We start from the raw sequence: 14704 nt of genomic DNA, 5'->3' as shown, positions 1-14704 counted from the left end.
CAGTGCTGCTCCAGGGACAGCATCGCATCCTCTGGTGAGTACACACCTCTGTGTTCATTCGTGCTGCGTTTTCAGCTTCGGCTTACATCGTGTTGTGTTGCTGCCTCGGATGCACGCAGTAGCCTATAACTTGATGCACGTACACTGAGTTTGTGTGTGTGTGTGTGTGTGTGTGTGTGTGTGTGTAGCCACTGCATCACTACTGACACACCGAGCCGGATACAGGGCCAGCCAAGAGAAAGGTCACCCGGCGCACACATACCAGTGTCATTGACGCATCTGTGCGCGCCGCAAAGCCTGCATAGTTCTAGTCAAGTTGTGTCCTTGGCAGGAAAAGTTGGCGCTGGAGTTTTTTTATCTGACGTGAATGTGTACGTGAGAAGATTTTAGATAGGTTTGTCTGCACCTGGAGACACAGGTGAATGCTCAGTGCTCAGATTTTTGTCTAAATTGATAAGTTAGGTGATTTCGAATGCTCACTTTTCAATTTTGATTGATTTTGCTTAATGGGTTTCAACTTAATTGCAGCAACAACTAGTCGATTAATCAATCAGCTGTTATTCAAACCTAATATGCAAAAAACTAAGCACCATGATCTGGCATTATTTATTTATTTTTTGGCAAAATAAAACTTTTTTTCAAAATAACAATTTCCACATCAAACAGTCATCGAAATCATACAGTATGAGTTGCAGCTATAGAAATCTACATGTACTGATTAATGTTGACAGCATCAGATTTGGCTCCTGATGATAAATTACTCTGCAGGAAAAAGTCTCCTCTCCTCTGCAGCTCAGAGAGGAGAGAGGAGCTGTGTGAGGGCCCCATCAAATGTCCCCCTTCCCCACCGCTGCCTCTGCTGCTGCTGCTGTCGAGGGCAGCTGGAACCATTTTGTCTTCATTTGTTGCAGTTTATGAATTCATCTGGGGCTAAGTCTAGACTCAAGAGTGGATGGTGGTGGAGTGAAAAAGATTCTTCTCACCTCTCCTGGACATGGAGAGAAAAAACACAGAAACACACACAGGAGAAAATAGTGTTTGTGTATGTTACATTGAAGGATTGTATATCACTCTTATTCTACCATAATTTCATCAACCAAAAGCTACTTAATGACATCAGTTGGATATAAATGATAATTTAATCAAACTAGTTAACTAGTTCACAGTGCATTTCTAGGGACTATTTTCAGTTGTGGATTAATACAGATTTAAATTTCCCCCATGGCCTTTCTAGTAAGTGGAGGCATCCTAAAGTGTGTTGTGAATACATGTAGTAGCCGTGCATGGGCTTCTGTTTCCTGCAGCCTTCCGACATCAGAAGCAGATCGGAGGCCTCGTCCTAGCAGCAAGCAGAAGGACAAGTTACACATAAGCAGTGATTCAGGCCTAGAGTTAAAATAAACAACACCATGTGTGTTTATGTAATGCAGGCAACAGCTCACTGATTTTGGACCCAGATTTATTGATATAAGTCAAAATATAGATCAGCAACAGCATCATGAAGACAGACAGCCTGATGGGCTGGTTAAGAGCGGTGATAAAGTGGTCAGCAGTGTATGGTTTCTCATCAGAGCTTATGCTGGATGGAGATGTTCAGCCTGTTAATGGTGCTGAGAAAACAGCAAACATTAGTGACCAGAGCATTCTTGAATTACATGTTTTTTTTTGTCCTTCCCACGTCTGTTTTTATTTCTTCCTACACTCTCCCACTCTTTGCTTACTGTCTCTGTCTTCCCCCACCCCCCAGCAGCTTCTTGTTGTGTTTTTCTTCATGGAAAACAGTAGAACTTTGAAGTAACTGTAATGAAGAGCTCCCTGGTGAGTTTTTCTGCTCATATTAACCAGCACTGAAAGCCAGGAATACAAGTTTGGAGGTGTGGTATAGTGGGAGTATTCAGGAGGTGATGGCTGGCAATGAAAGGGGCCTTTTTAGCATTTGGATAGGAGTGAGCCCCCGTGTGATGATGGAGAGCATTGGCATTTTACAATCCTGCTGTGTTTCCCATATAATGACTGGTCGTCTGCTGCTTTCTGCTCCAATCTGTGAGGCTGGTTTCTGTATGTTGGCTGGGTTGCAGATGGACTGCTTTGCCGTGGCCTGGATCCTGTGTGATTAATGAAACGCAAATCTGTTGTAGAGGCGCCTTCTCCTTGTTACATGCAGAAATGCTCTCTCGCTTTGTTGTTGTTGGTCAGTCAGTAACGCTGCAATATGAGTGTTGGGATCATTCTTGGCTGTTTGGTAACATTTCAGTGCCAGTAATTGATTGTTCCTGATGCTTGTTAGTCCACAGCACTCTGCTAAAGTGTCCACTAGCAAGTAGTAATACAGCATATCTGATTCTAAAGGGGCTTAATTGGTTTGTTATAATTTATTGTGATAAGGACACAAATGCAGGCAACTCAGGAGATTAATTAACAAAAGGTGAGCCACATTAACGCATAGCCGTAAATAAAAGTCGAGGCTTATGGGTAAAGAATATAGATGGACTTAAATACAAAATGAAGAATTAATTGGGTGAAAACAATGAATGCGGGGCATGCAATCAAAAAAAGATGGAAAACAAGAGATGTAAGAATATTGGATTATCAAAATAAAACAGGAAGTTCAACCAATACAAGAAATGGGAAAAAGCAAAGATTTAAACAAAAACAGAAAAACAGGGGCTGTTTGCCTTTATTTGGCTTTAAGTGGTTTCTCATCTTCATGTACTAAATATGACAAAATTTCACACAAAGGTAAAATGATATATCCAAATATATCATACAGTCATGTTCTAAAGTTAGTACCCCCTTTTTAATTCTCAGTTTATGTGTGTGTAAAAATGTGATGAAAATAATCTGATACTTAGTGGGTCTTAATATACAACCTCCAACGAACAGCAACAAAACTTTTTTCACTGTACCCTTATTTATTTAGCAAAAAATCTGCACATCAATCTGGAAAGACTTTTAAAACCATTTCAAACGGTTTGGAGTTCAATGTCCTACAGTGAGAAAGATTATAAGTGGAAACATTCAAGACAGCTGTCAATCTTCACAGGAGTGGACAGGAGTGGACGTATATATATATATATATATATATATATATATATATATATATATATATATATATATATATACATATGAAGAATGGGCTGATAGAGAATAGAAGATAGTGCTGGTAAAGGTGGCTCTACAAGCTATTGAATCAGCAGCATGTATGTTGTTGTACATCCGAAGTTGTATTTGCTTATACTAAGACCCACTACAGTCAGATGATATTTATTGTGTTTTTACACAAAAAAACATAGACCTTATGTGTCGATTGGCAGTTGGAAGTGAAGGTCATCCTGTCTCACTTGTCACACCAAGGAGTTTATTTTTAAAAGCCCATCGATCAATGAGTGCCATTGTTCATCCCTGTAGGACTCTCAAGTTCACCCGCAAAGAGCGAAATTGGATGGCGGAGGCAATCAACATAATCTTTTAATTTGATTGTCCTTAATGTTATTTTTCTGAAATAGAACAGCGGTCAAGATGGCAGAGTTGTTGCGTTTATGCAGGCTTAAAAACTCTTAGCCGCATCTGTGTGAGCAGTGCTGACGCTGCTGAAAGGTAAAAGCTGGCTTGGTGGTGCTTGGTGCAGTCTGCAGCGAGAGAGAGAGAGAGAGAGAGAGAGAAAGAAACAGAGAGAGAGAGAGAGAGAGAGATGTGCTGGTGCTGATAGCTGCCTGTCATTTTCACCTGTTTCACCTGAGAGGAAACCTGTGTGGTCCGGGCAAGCTGTTGAATCCGCCATCGCAGGTACGTCAATGTCAAACATCTCCAGAACTCTCAGAGGTATTAATATAAGTAATTATAAGCTGCTTTAGCTGTAAGTTTGTCTGATCTGTTTCCTGTCCTCTTAGAGGACTGGATTAGCTCATATTGTTGCTCAGTCCCAGACATGTTTTAGCAGAGGAGGTATGACAAGTTGACCGTGCTGACGCTTCATTCAGCTGTGACTTTATGTAGATAAATGGGCTGCCTGGATCAAGGGCTGCCCAGAGGTCAAAGGATAAATATATTCTATATCTGGCTAGAAGGGCAAAAGTTTGCAGACATGTGCACATGTACTTTTTTTAATAGCAGTTAGCTTCTTCTAACTGCTATATTTTGGAATATATCTTCAATTAGATTTAAGAAAAGCCCATGGTTTGAGTCTTAGTTGCTGTGGTATAAACATCCTACCTCATATGTGTGCAAAAATATCCTGCACGTTAACTGACATTCAAGTAATCCTACTCTGCTATATTTATTTATATTTATGCTTCCATTTCAGACTGAGTCAGTTTAGAAAGTTTCCAGCTTGTTAAAACCTAGTCCTGTTTATCGGGTTTACGCTCATATTTATGAAGGTTGTGTGGATTGAGGGGAGACATGGACAACTATACTTGTGAAGGCTACTGTTTATCAGTCTTATGGCCAGTCACCTTAATATTACACTGCAGACTGACATGGTTGGAGAAGTGTGTATTTATTCCTGTCCGCCTCTCATAATGTAATACAGGAATGCAGGGACTATAGATTGCTGTTTACACCAGAAACTGGGGATTTCACATGGACTTTTGACTTATTAGGTTAAGGATCTAATGGACAAGTGGTCCAAAACACAAAGCAAAAAAATCATCAGCTATAAAATACAGCATTTTCTTAAAGCCTTAAAAATTTCCACCTGAGTCTGGTTTCTGCTGTTCAGGGAGACATTTTTATATTTATTCTAAATCGTTTAGAAGTATGCTTTTGTGGCTTAATCTTTATTAAAATTGAAATGACAATGATGATGATGTAGCTATGCACTCTAATAAGTGCATGTAGGTCTTTTGTTTATAGTGTAAATAAATGTAGTTAAAATGGTAATGTTATATTGTAATTCTGCAATAAGTAGTTTTTAGGCTGCACTTTTTCACACTTGAAATGCGTTTTTAAGTCTGGAACTTGTCGTCACCACTCTAGCCAAGATTGTTGTGAAAAAAATCTGTTTTGCTTCACATCATGCCCAAATGATTATGATATTTAAATTGATTTTTTTATTATTTAAATAGATTTTATCCAAATAGTCACAATCTAATTTATCACATTTTAATTTTCTCCTGTAAATGGTTTAATGTGATATATATAATGATATATTTGTGATGTCTGTTTCTTATGTGATCAGCTGTGTTGTTTTGTAGGAGTCCACACATGCTCCTGCAGATCAGACCACCATTTTTCCCTCCCACTTTTCATCTATTCACATCTAATGCTTTTATTTTGAATTGTACTCTCACACATGGAGAGAGAGAGAGTGAGAGAGAGAGAGAGAGGGAGGAGGGAAGAACCAGACTGTGCTGGTGCCTTTAAACACTTTACGCACCCCTTGTCTTGCACGTTCCCTCCTTAGAGCACCTCCCATGCCAGTATTAACCACTCCACACTGACTCAGCATGTATGTGAAAGGCAGAGGGATGGGAAAGGGGCAGGGCTATAGGTGATGTGAGGATGCTAATTGGCTGAGTGTGAGCATTTCCCCGTTGGGGAGGGACGCTGGCTGTGCTGGTCGGACAGGTCTGCACTTACTGCTCTGCTGGAGAGAAGGGAGGAAGAAAGGAAGGAGGTGAAGATGAGAGGGAAGAGAGAGGGGACAACAGAAAGAATAGAACAAGATGTGGGAGGTGTAAAGCCTGTATGGATGAAGCGGCTGTGAGAGGAGGAAAGGTGAGAAAATAGGGAAACATTTTGTATGCCTATAGTAGCTGTGAGTGTTTCTGCTGACAGCGTGGGGTCGATCAAGATAAACAAGCACTGAGGCAGCGATGGTACAGATGTGCATGTCATAAGTCAGACTTGTAGACAGATGAGTTATAGTGCAGGAGAAAGTAGGGCTGCACAGTGTATTTGAAGTGTGTATTTGTGTGGGTGGGTGAGATTTGGAGTGTGAATCGATGAATGAGATTATATATGTGAGATGAAGAAATGCATATTTTTGTATACTCAGTTTGTGTGGGCATGTCACTGCATGCTTAGCACTCTTGTAAAAGACATGTCCGACCCTGTGTCAAGTCATCATTTTTATAGATTATATTACAATAGATTAGCCAGATCAATAAAAACTATACATATGATGAAATGCAAAATGCTAATGATGTTTATAAGCTCACTACAGTTTCCCATCTCAGAGGAAAGACCAGGGCCAGTTTATAGACATTCGTAGTGTATTAAAATGCTGATGCTGAAGATACTCAGTTGTTTAAAATTTCTGTCTTTGTGAGTGAGCTGCAGTATTTTCCGAGATGACCCATTCAGTGGAACATGACCTCGCTGCAGGGCTAATAGGGTGAACAAGGTCACCTGCTGGGAAAAAGTGGCTTCTGATTTTCTTTCAAATGTGACTTATACTTTGTAAGATTTCAAAAGTACATTTTTGTGCAAGGTCCAGTGTAGGTTATATCTTAGCACAACCAGCAATGGGTTGCAGTAGTCTGGCATTCCTCTGATGCTTCTGTTATACTGCACTTGTATGTGTTTTGAGAAGTCACATGGACTGTGTCCCGATTGAGGGGCTGCATCCTTCAAAGTATGCATTTGTAGACCAGTTGCATCACTATAGTGCAAAAAGCTGCCCCATTTTGCCTTCAGATACAGCCATCAAATGCACCCTCTTTCCCTCTGTTAACTAAGTTTACATTAGGTGATTCCTTTTGCAGCCCAACATATTCATTGTAATCAATCCACAAACTAAATAGCTAAAGAGTACGCTTTTGATTATGAATATAAAGCGCCGGTTGTTACGTGACACATAACATGATTAAGCAAGAAGTTTTCCTTCATGTAATAACAGTTGCCGCAGCATTTGAAAGCTTTGCCTCCATAGACTGTGACCTTCCTCAAACTTGACAACTATATAGACACATATGTCCTGCCACTGTCTACTAGAATTAGTCATTACCATGCCATTCCTCATTATTATCACTTTATTCCCAATCTTTTGACATATTTGAGACCTCCTTAAGATGCATCAGAAGGTAAATTATCATGTACTGGGAAGGGAGGTGGTCTTCCTCTGATAGCCCTGCAGACGACTTGTCCAAGGCCTCTTGCCCTTTAATACCTGGGATAGGCTCCAACTTCCCCTTGACAGTGTAATACAGGACAAAGCGGGTTAAGAAAGTGGTTGTATGGATTGAGGGAAAATAAGAATGTTACAGAGATTAGATGGCCGACCTCTTGTGGTTGTGTTAATAATGGCATGCTGATGTCTATTGGAGTAACCGTTACCTTGGCAACCCAGAAAATGGAGAAGTATTTGGAGAGTTTTATCATCAAATGGTGACAAAAATAAAACTCAACATTGACTGTTTACCTCAATTCATACTGTTTTCTTTGCAGGGGTAAATTGTATTGTCCTAGTATCTTTTTTATACTAATTCTTTTTCCCACTTGTCTCCCTTTAAACAGCTATTGGACATTGAAATGAAAAATGACCAAAGCATTGTATTTTCCATCACAATCGTCTTTACAGTGTTGCACAAACACAATTAGTAAACACATAACAATGTGTTATTATTTGCTTGACCTTTCTGTTTAGGTCTGATTCCTCATTCTCAGAGTCAATGTAGTATGAGTGGAGGAGTTGTGCAGGCAGCAAGGTCGTGGCCAATGTGGTGCTGATTGAATGTCTCTCATCTTTTCTCCACCAATAAGCTTCACTCTCGGCATCTTTTCTCTTTGCACGCATATACTCCCTGCCTCTGCATGAGTCAGAGGACCTTTTGTCTGAATGTGTGTTTGAAGAAAGCATCAGAAGGAAAGATAGCCTTGTATCAAACCAAAATATAGTCATACATCCAAGATAATTATGATTCAGCACAGAATAGGTGCACATTCACAGGGTTTGAGCTGTGTATCTGGATGTGACAGTGAATTGACAACATTTTCTTGGGAATTAACATGAGTCAGGAAGCTGATGTAATGTTATATGTGGAGAAATCAATAGTCGCTTTGATCAGTGTGAGTGCATGAATCGGGATAGGATTGCTCACAAATATCCCCTTAACACAAGTCTCTCTAATCTCCTCAAGGTTTAATGTGTTACTACTTAAACTTCTTAACCTGTCATGTTGCTGAAATCATAGCTGCAAGTGCACAGCGCAAGCAACAAGCATACTAAGAGCTAATATTAGATGGACCCCCACCCGCACCATCTTTTCCAGGGAGCTAATATTAGAGCTGCACATGCTGGCTGGGGTTTAATTACCTGTGTGATTTGACTCATAAATTCGTAGTCTAAGGACCCAGTGGAGTTTATCCATGAGTGCATTATGTGTGTGTCCTTTTGTTGGGCTGATAACACAGAGGATGAGTCATCATATAATCTGTGGCCTTTTGTTTTTCAAGGTATTTTATACAATACGCCATACAACACATCCTTACAAACGATAATATGCCCACCAGATACAACACATGGTTATGTTTCTGCTAACAGGACATATGGTCTTTATTATTGCCCGACATCATCTGAGACTGGGACCGATAAAGCTGTAAGAGCAAGGTTGTGGGTGTGGGACAACAAGGGACAGATATTCAACGTAGTGGATTCTAACTCAGGAGTTCAAGGTTTGTGTGGTTTTTTGTGTTTAAAATTTCAGTCTTTTAAAATTTCTGTTCTGACTTGTGTGAGTGAGCTGCAGTATTTTCCTAGATGACCCATTCAGTGGAACATGACCTCGCTGCAGGGCTAATAGGGTGAACAAGGTCACCTGCTGGGAAAAAGTGGCTTCTGATTTTCTTGTGACTTACATTTTGTAAGATTTCAAAAATACATTTTTGTGCAAGGTCCAGTGTAGGTTAAATCTTAGCACAACCAGCAATGGGTTGCAGTAGTCTGGCATTCCTCTGATGCTTCTGTTATACTGCACTTGTATGTGTTTTGAGAAGTCACATGGACTGTGTCCTGATTGAGGGGCTGCATCCTTCAAAGTATGCATTTGTAGACCAGTTGCATCACTATAGTTCAAAAAGCTGCCCCATTTTGCCTTCAGATACAGCCATCAAATGCACCCTCTTTCCCTCTGTTAACTAAGTTTACATTAGGTGATTCCTTTTGCAGCCCAACATATAAGTATGCATTTGTAGACCAGTTGCATCACTATAGTGCAAAAGGCTGCCCCATTTTGAATGTGCCTTCACACTGCTTTTGATTATGAATATAAAGCTCCGGTTGTTACGTGACACATTACATGATTAAGCAAGAAGTCTTCCTCAGACTGGACTGTATCATGTAATAACTATATGTATATATATATAATTATACTGACAGCCTCTCGCCCTTTAATACCTGGGATAGGCTCCAACTTCCCCTTGACAGTGTAATATCTGTCAAGATACACTGTGATAAAGCTGTAAAAGTAAGGTTGTGGGTGTGGGACAAGGGACAGATATTCAACGTAGTGGATTCTCACTCAGGAGTTCAAGGTTTGAGTCCCCTCACACTGTGAGCTGTTTTGAGTTTACTCCGCTGTTTTGTTATGTTTTTAATCACAGTAGGTGTCGGGAAAAAACAGCGAGATTTTACAGAAAATCAGGTTTGCCATTAACACATGAAATATGCATTCACAAAGACTCAAATATTGACCTTATGTTTGTTTTCTTGGTGAGGGCAGACTTATTTTACCTCTTACGTCTCTCCCGTCAAGTCTGTCTCTTGTTACACGTTGCATTCAATATGTGACCTAACAGTATTTAAGTATAGATAACGCTGTACTTAACCTTTCTCTATCACTGCTGTAACTCTGATGTTTTCTTGTTGATTCCTGCACTCGTGTAGCCAATTCACATGATTGAAATGCTATACTGTAAATCAGACCGGATGCGGCAGGTGGCGAGTGGTAATAGTCTGTTTCTATTGTATCTTGTGGCTGTTCTATCTGAACCGCTGCCAAGTTGGACGGCTGTCAAGGAAACTGGGCACTCAAGGGCAACACTGCAGCACCCAAGATTTAAGATTATTGTATGGATCCAGGAAGAAGGACATTACTTACATTATTGTCTACTGCATGTATTTACTACTTAAGTATGCTAAGACTGGGACATCTCAGTCTTATTATCTCGATTGTGACTGTGTTTTTTGAAACATTTTCTCTGGTCTCATTCTCATGTCTTTGCGTAGGTAGGGAAATGTCCTCTAATGTGCTTCCTGGCTGAAGATGTTAGATCTGCAGTTGGATGTACCGCTTCCTGTAACTCTACACTCCCATCACTCAGGCTGACTGCCAACAAAGCTCTCTTTTTTTACATACATGACCTACCATACCTTTTCCTTTTACTTTCTCCCTCTATCTCCCTTGCTCCCATTATCGATATCTTTCTCCATCAGCTGATGATTTAGTGGATCAAAAGGGGCACAAATGAAGTTCAGGCCCATCAGCTCTCTCTAGAATCGATACCAGCCGATGTAGTCTTGCAGGCTTCCTTTCTTGGTGGTCACAAATCATACTTGTAATGATTGTGGATCAGTCTGTCCACATCTCAGCTCTTGGAAACACCACTTGTGTAATGTGCTCAAGAGCCGAGAAGACACTGAAACCTTTGCCCTCATGGTTGTACATTTCTAATTTGGGTGAAAAACTGTGCAACATGTATTGAAATTTGAAAAACAATTGGCATTCTTTGGGTTGGTAGTTATTTTGGTCCACCCTATGGAGTTAAGTGCAGAATTCAGCGTGCTTATTGGACACATATTTTTCCTTTTTTTTGCCTTTTCCCTTGAGCAACTCTGTCATGTTTACAGCCAAGGAGCCACAATGTCTTCCTCACATCTTTATAGACAAAGGCCTTTTTTGTGGTGTGGCTGTGGGAACAGTAGCTCAGAGGTGTGAAACTGACAGAATTATAGAGGGTGACAAATGGAGCGGCAGTAAAAGAAAAGGAAACATTTTTATTGCTTTTTAAATGAAGCTTAATGAATAGCAAAATCTTAATCAGTGACTGCAAGGGTGAAACCTACAGCAAACTGCCAAACAAATGCCACATGCAGAGTGGCTGGGTAAAAATAATTAAGAGCCAAGAGGAGGATTTGTCTGGCTGGAATCATTGGGTAAGTTGGAGAACATCAGTTGGGGTTAAAGGAGGGAACGTTTGCCAACTTGCTCACAAGTTCTCTTTGTTCTGTCAACTTCAATTTTCGACACTCACGTTCTCTCCCACTGCTACCATAAGGCAACTCCAATCTGTTGTTTCTGGCAGCAAGCTGGAGTTCACCAGTCTCATTTGAGTGATTTTTTTTATACACAAGTGTTCTGTTGTGTGCTGTGTTATTGGCAGGGAAAGTCGTTCTGCATGAAATGGGATGGTAGCAATTGGAAAGAATTCAGCTCGGCTGAGTTGGCTAAGCGCCAAGAGATTTAGCTCTGCAAAGAGAAAAAAAGAGGTGCTCGCACAGGATTTGAACACAGAATATAACAAAGACATTGCAGTGATAGGAGTTTGGTGTTGGGTGCATGATGTGTCCTGGATCTGCTGCTTGTCAGTGAATAAAGTTAAATGTTATTTTCAGACAGGAAGTGCAGTAACCTGTACTTTCATTCAGTTTCTTAGCTAAGCTTTTCAATTAATTCATGGGAATGTAGATCAAGCGTGGTCGCCAGATCCATTGAATGATGAGTCAGAGAGCAGGGAGGGGAAGTGGGGGTTAACTTCCTCCTTCAGGCAGGATGAGCAGCAGGATGAGCTAGTGTTTCTTTCTGACACCATGAAGCTGCTACACACACCTCAACTATCCCACAGAAAATGGTCCACACAGTTGTCTGGTGCCTCCCAGCAGAGTGCTGCAGTTAGAAATTTTACCCTTATACAACCGTAGTTGTACCTTTAAGACCTGGCTTTGATGGTGTGTTCCATACATGTACTGAAGATCTGCATGTATTCACATCACATATCTTACAAAAATAACAGATAAGGATGTCAATAATGTTGACATCTGAGTACATGTGCACTAACAATTCCTCCTTTCTTTCATTCACAGGTATGAGAAATGGAGCTGTTAGTGGTGTCCCATGGGCATGTTTGTCCTCTGGCCGTTCATCCTGTGTGTCTGTTCTGCACACAGATGCTCTGGGAGACACAAGAAAGACCGTCTAAAATTAAACTGACATCGACCACCAGCTGAAAAACAAAATAAATCCGACAACAAGAACCTCCTTCTCACCCTGTCCGACTCTTCCTCTGCTCCATTTCTGTTTCTCTGTCCTCATTACGTGCTGAGAGGAGGTCATGTCCCAGTCTGGAAAATTCCTTCATCTGTATGTGGAAGTGAGGTCTGCCCCAGATCAGAATGGAGGAAAAGGGACATTTGTTGAGAGTGAAGAAGGGATTGCTCAGGGGCATTCAGTTCAGGACAGTCCTGCCGAGATCCTCTCTCAGCTAGCAAGTCAGACTACCTGCCAGACTATCAGTAAGGCTTCCACAGCTCACCACCTGGTTCAGGACTGCACATACAGCCAGGCTTCTCCTCGAAACACAGTTAGTTTTCAGCTCCACCAAGCCTGCAGCTCAGCTACAGCCGCCAAGCATTGGAATTCGCCCATTAACTCTTCACCAACACTATCTTTAGAAAAGGTCAGTGTCCCTCACACTCCTCCTCTTTCCTGCCAGAGGTTTAACGAGCAGGACGTCAGTGACGGGACGCGGTCTGTGGTTACCTTCAGTTATGTTGAAAAGTCCAACGTAAAGACGATAGACAGTCCACGCAACTCTGTGTGTGAGAGACGAGCCAGAGAGGACCGATCCCCCCCCTCCCACTGTCAAAAACGCATCAGTGACCCTATATGGTGTGGAAGTCCTGATTCATCATGCAGCTCCAGCCCTAAGCTGACTTTCCGATCTCCAGGAAGTCATCAGCAGACCTTCTCCCCCGGCCTTCGCCAGCCACACCTGGACCCCATTGGCAGGGCAGCTACACAGAGGGCTGTAGAGGAGTTCGGCTCCCCACTACTGAGAATTAAACTGGCCCATGCACTTGAGCACACCTCATCCTCACGCTACAACCAACAACCACGCTGTCAGTCTTGGGGTGGGTCCCCTGTTCAGCGTCAAAACATTAACCCCAAACACCACTTCACAGAGAGGAGCCAGGCTATTTTTGGGTTGCCTCGGAGCCCAGCTTCAGACCAGCTATCTTCCCAGTCCAGGCAGTCTTTTCATCCCACGCCTGTGTCTTATGTTGAGCCCCAAAGTATCATTCATTCATCAGAACAGGACCAAGCTATGACAGGAAGTCCAGCCACCAAAAGACACATTCACAAGTCCTGCAATAAGAGCACTTTAGCGCAGGGAGCAATTCTCCAACATGGCAATAATGGAATCGAGGGTTTGAACCAGTTAAGTGACAGCAAATCTTCGTCTCCACCTCACAGCCCTGAAGTAGCCCGTAGACTTGCAGAAGAGGCAACCAAAGTATCTTCAGTTTTCACAGAGACAAGAAGGTCCTCATTGCATAATGCTTTAGGCGAGCTTCCCAGCAACTCAAACTCTGGAGAATCAGCTCCAAATGCACAACAATCCAAGCAAACACTCAAGATGAACATCCCTTTAAATGACCAACAAACGCCAGCAACTGACAACACAGACTCTCACCAGCCGAAAAAATTTGTCATGCAGTCACATGAAACAAACTCCTGGAATAATTACCACACACAGGAGGACTGTGTTCAGAAATCTAAGCAGCAAAGTTCAATTTTATCATCAGCTCAGAGTTCCCCTGCCCTTCCTTCACGCATCCTTCGTCCCTCTCGTTCTCCCACTGAGCTCAGTTCACCCATTAGGGACCCCGGGCTACACCAAGCTGAGCTCAGAGCACCCGATACTCCCACCCTGCACCGCCACCGACCCCCGCAGTACACCGGAGACTCCTGGTCCTCGAGCGAGAGAAAAGGAGACTTGAACTGTTTTGAGAGAGAGGACTGCACAGAGCTTGCTCGCAGGCTCTTTATCAATCAAAGTGTTGAGGAGGCACCGGTCAGCTGGACATCCAGGCAGCAGTGGGGAAACCATGTACAGAAAAGCTTAGGGCTGAACCCTGAGCCTGGTGTTAAGTCCAACAGTGACCAAACCACTGACCGACATCCATCCCACCAACGCCGCCAACCCCTCAGCCCCACAACCCAGCAGAAACGAGCTGAACAGAGGAGGAGAGAGATCCTGCTTCTGGGACCGGTGGCGTTGGACTCTCCAGAGGAGGATGAGGGTTGTGATGAAGAAGGACAGGATAATGAACGGCCTGGCTCACAGAGGGCAGAAGAGGCTCCAGAAGGGGAGCATAATGGAGTGATGGGAGGGCCGTCATCACGGAGTTCCAGTGGGGTGACAGGAAGCTTAGGGGACAGGGACTGTGTGTCCCCAGAGTCGAGTCAGTCCAGTCATCAGAGCAACGAGACAGGGGCTGCCACCTCAGGAATACAGGTGGGTAGTGTTTATTCTGAACTTAGTAACTGGGTAGTGATATTTTGAAAATTACACTTTATTTCCTGCTAAGCTAGGCTAACAGTCTTCTGATACATATATCAAATATATGTATCTATAAATATATGTATCTATACATATATTTGATATATTAATTTTTAACTTATAATAAACCCAAACTAGCTGCATCCTGCTGTTTAGGTCTCCTCATCTAAAATGTCATGACTATTCCTTTAATGCTGTAGTG

The 14704-nt window shown here is 42.1% G+C and overlaps 1 protein-coding gene across 1 annotated transcript in view; it reads left to right on the top strand.

The window, feature by feature from the left end:
- The first annotated feature begins 5568 nt into the window (after positions 1-5568).
- LOC114452403 (PH and SEC7 domain-containing protein 1-like) overlaps positions 5569-14704 on the top strand; it is a 44670-nt gene continuing 35534 nt past the window's right edge. The window contains exons 1-2 of the mRNA XM_028431705.1: positions 5569-5718; positions 12023-14457. Of these exons, the coding sequence (XP_028287506.1) occupies positions 12271-14457 (2187 nt within the window). The 5' untranslated portion in view covers positions 5569-5718; positions 12023-12270. The remainder of the gene's footprint in view (positions 5719-12022; positions 14458-14704) is intronic.

This window comes from Parambassis ranga, chromosome 19 (assembly GCF_900634625.1).
Source record: "Parambassis ranga chromosome 19, fParRan2.1, whole genome shotgun sequence".
NCBI lineage: Eukaryota > Metazoa > Chordata > Actinopteri > Ambassidae > Parambassis > Parambassis ranga.
Note: the sequence above shows the minus strand (reverse complement) of the source record. Positions and strands in the feature narration are given on the sequence as shown.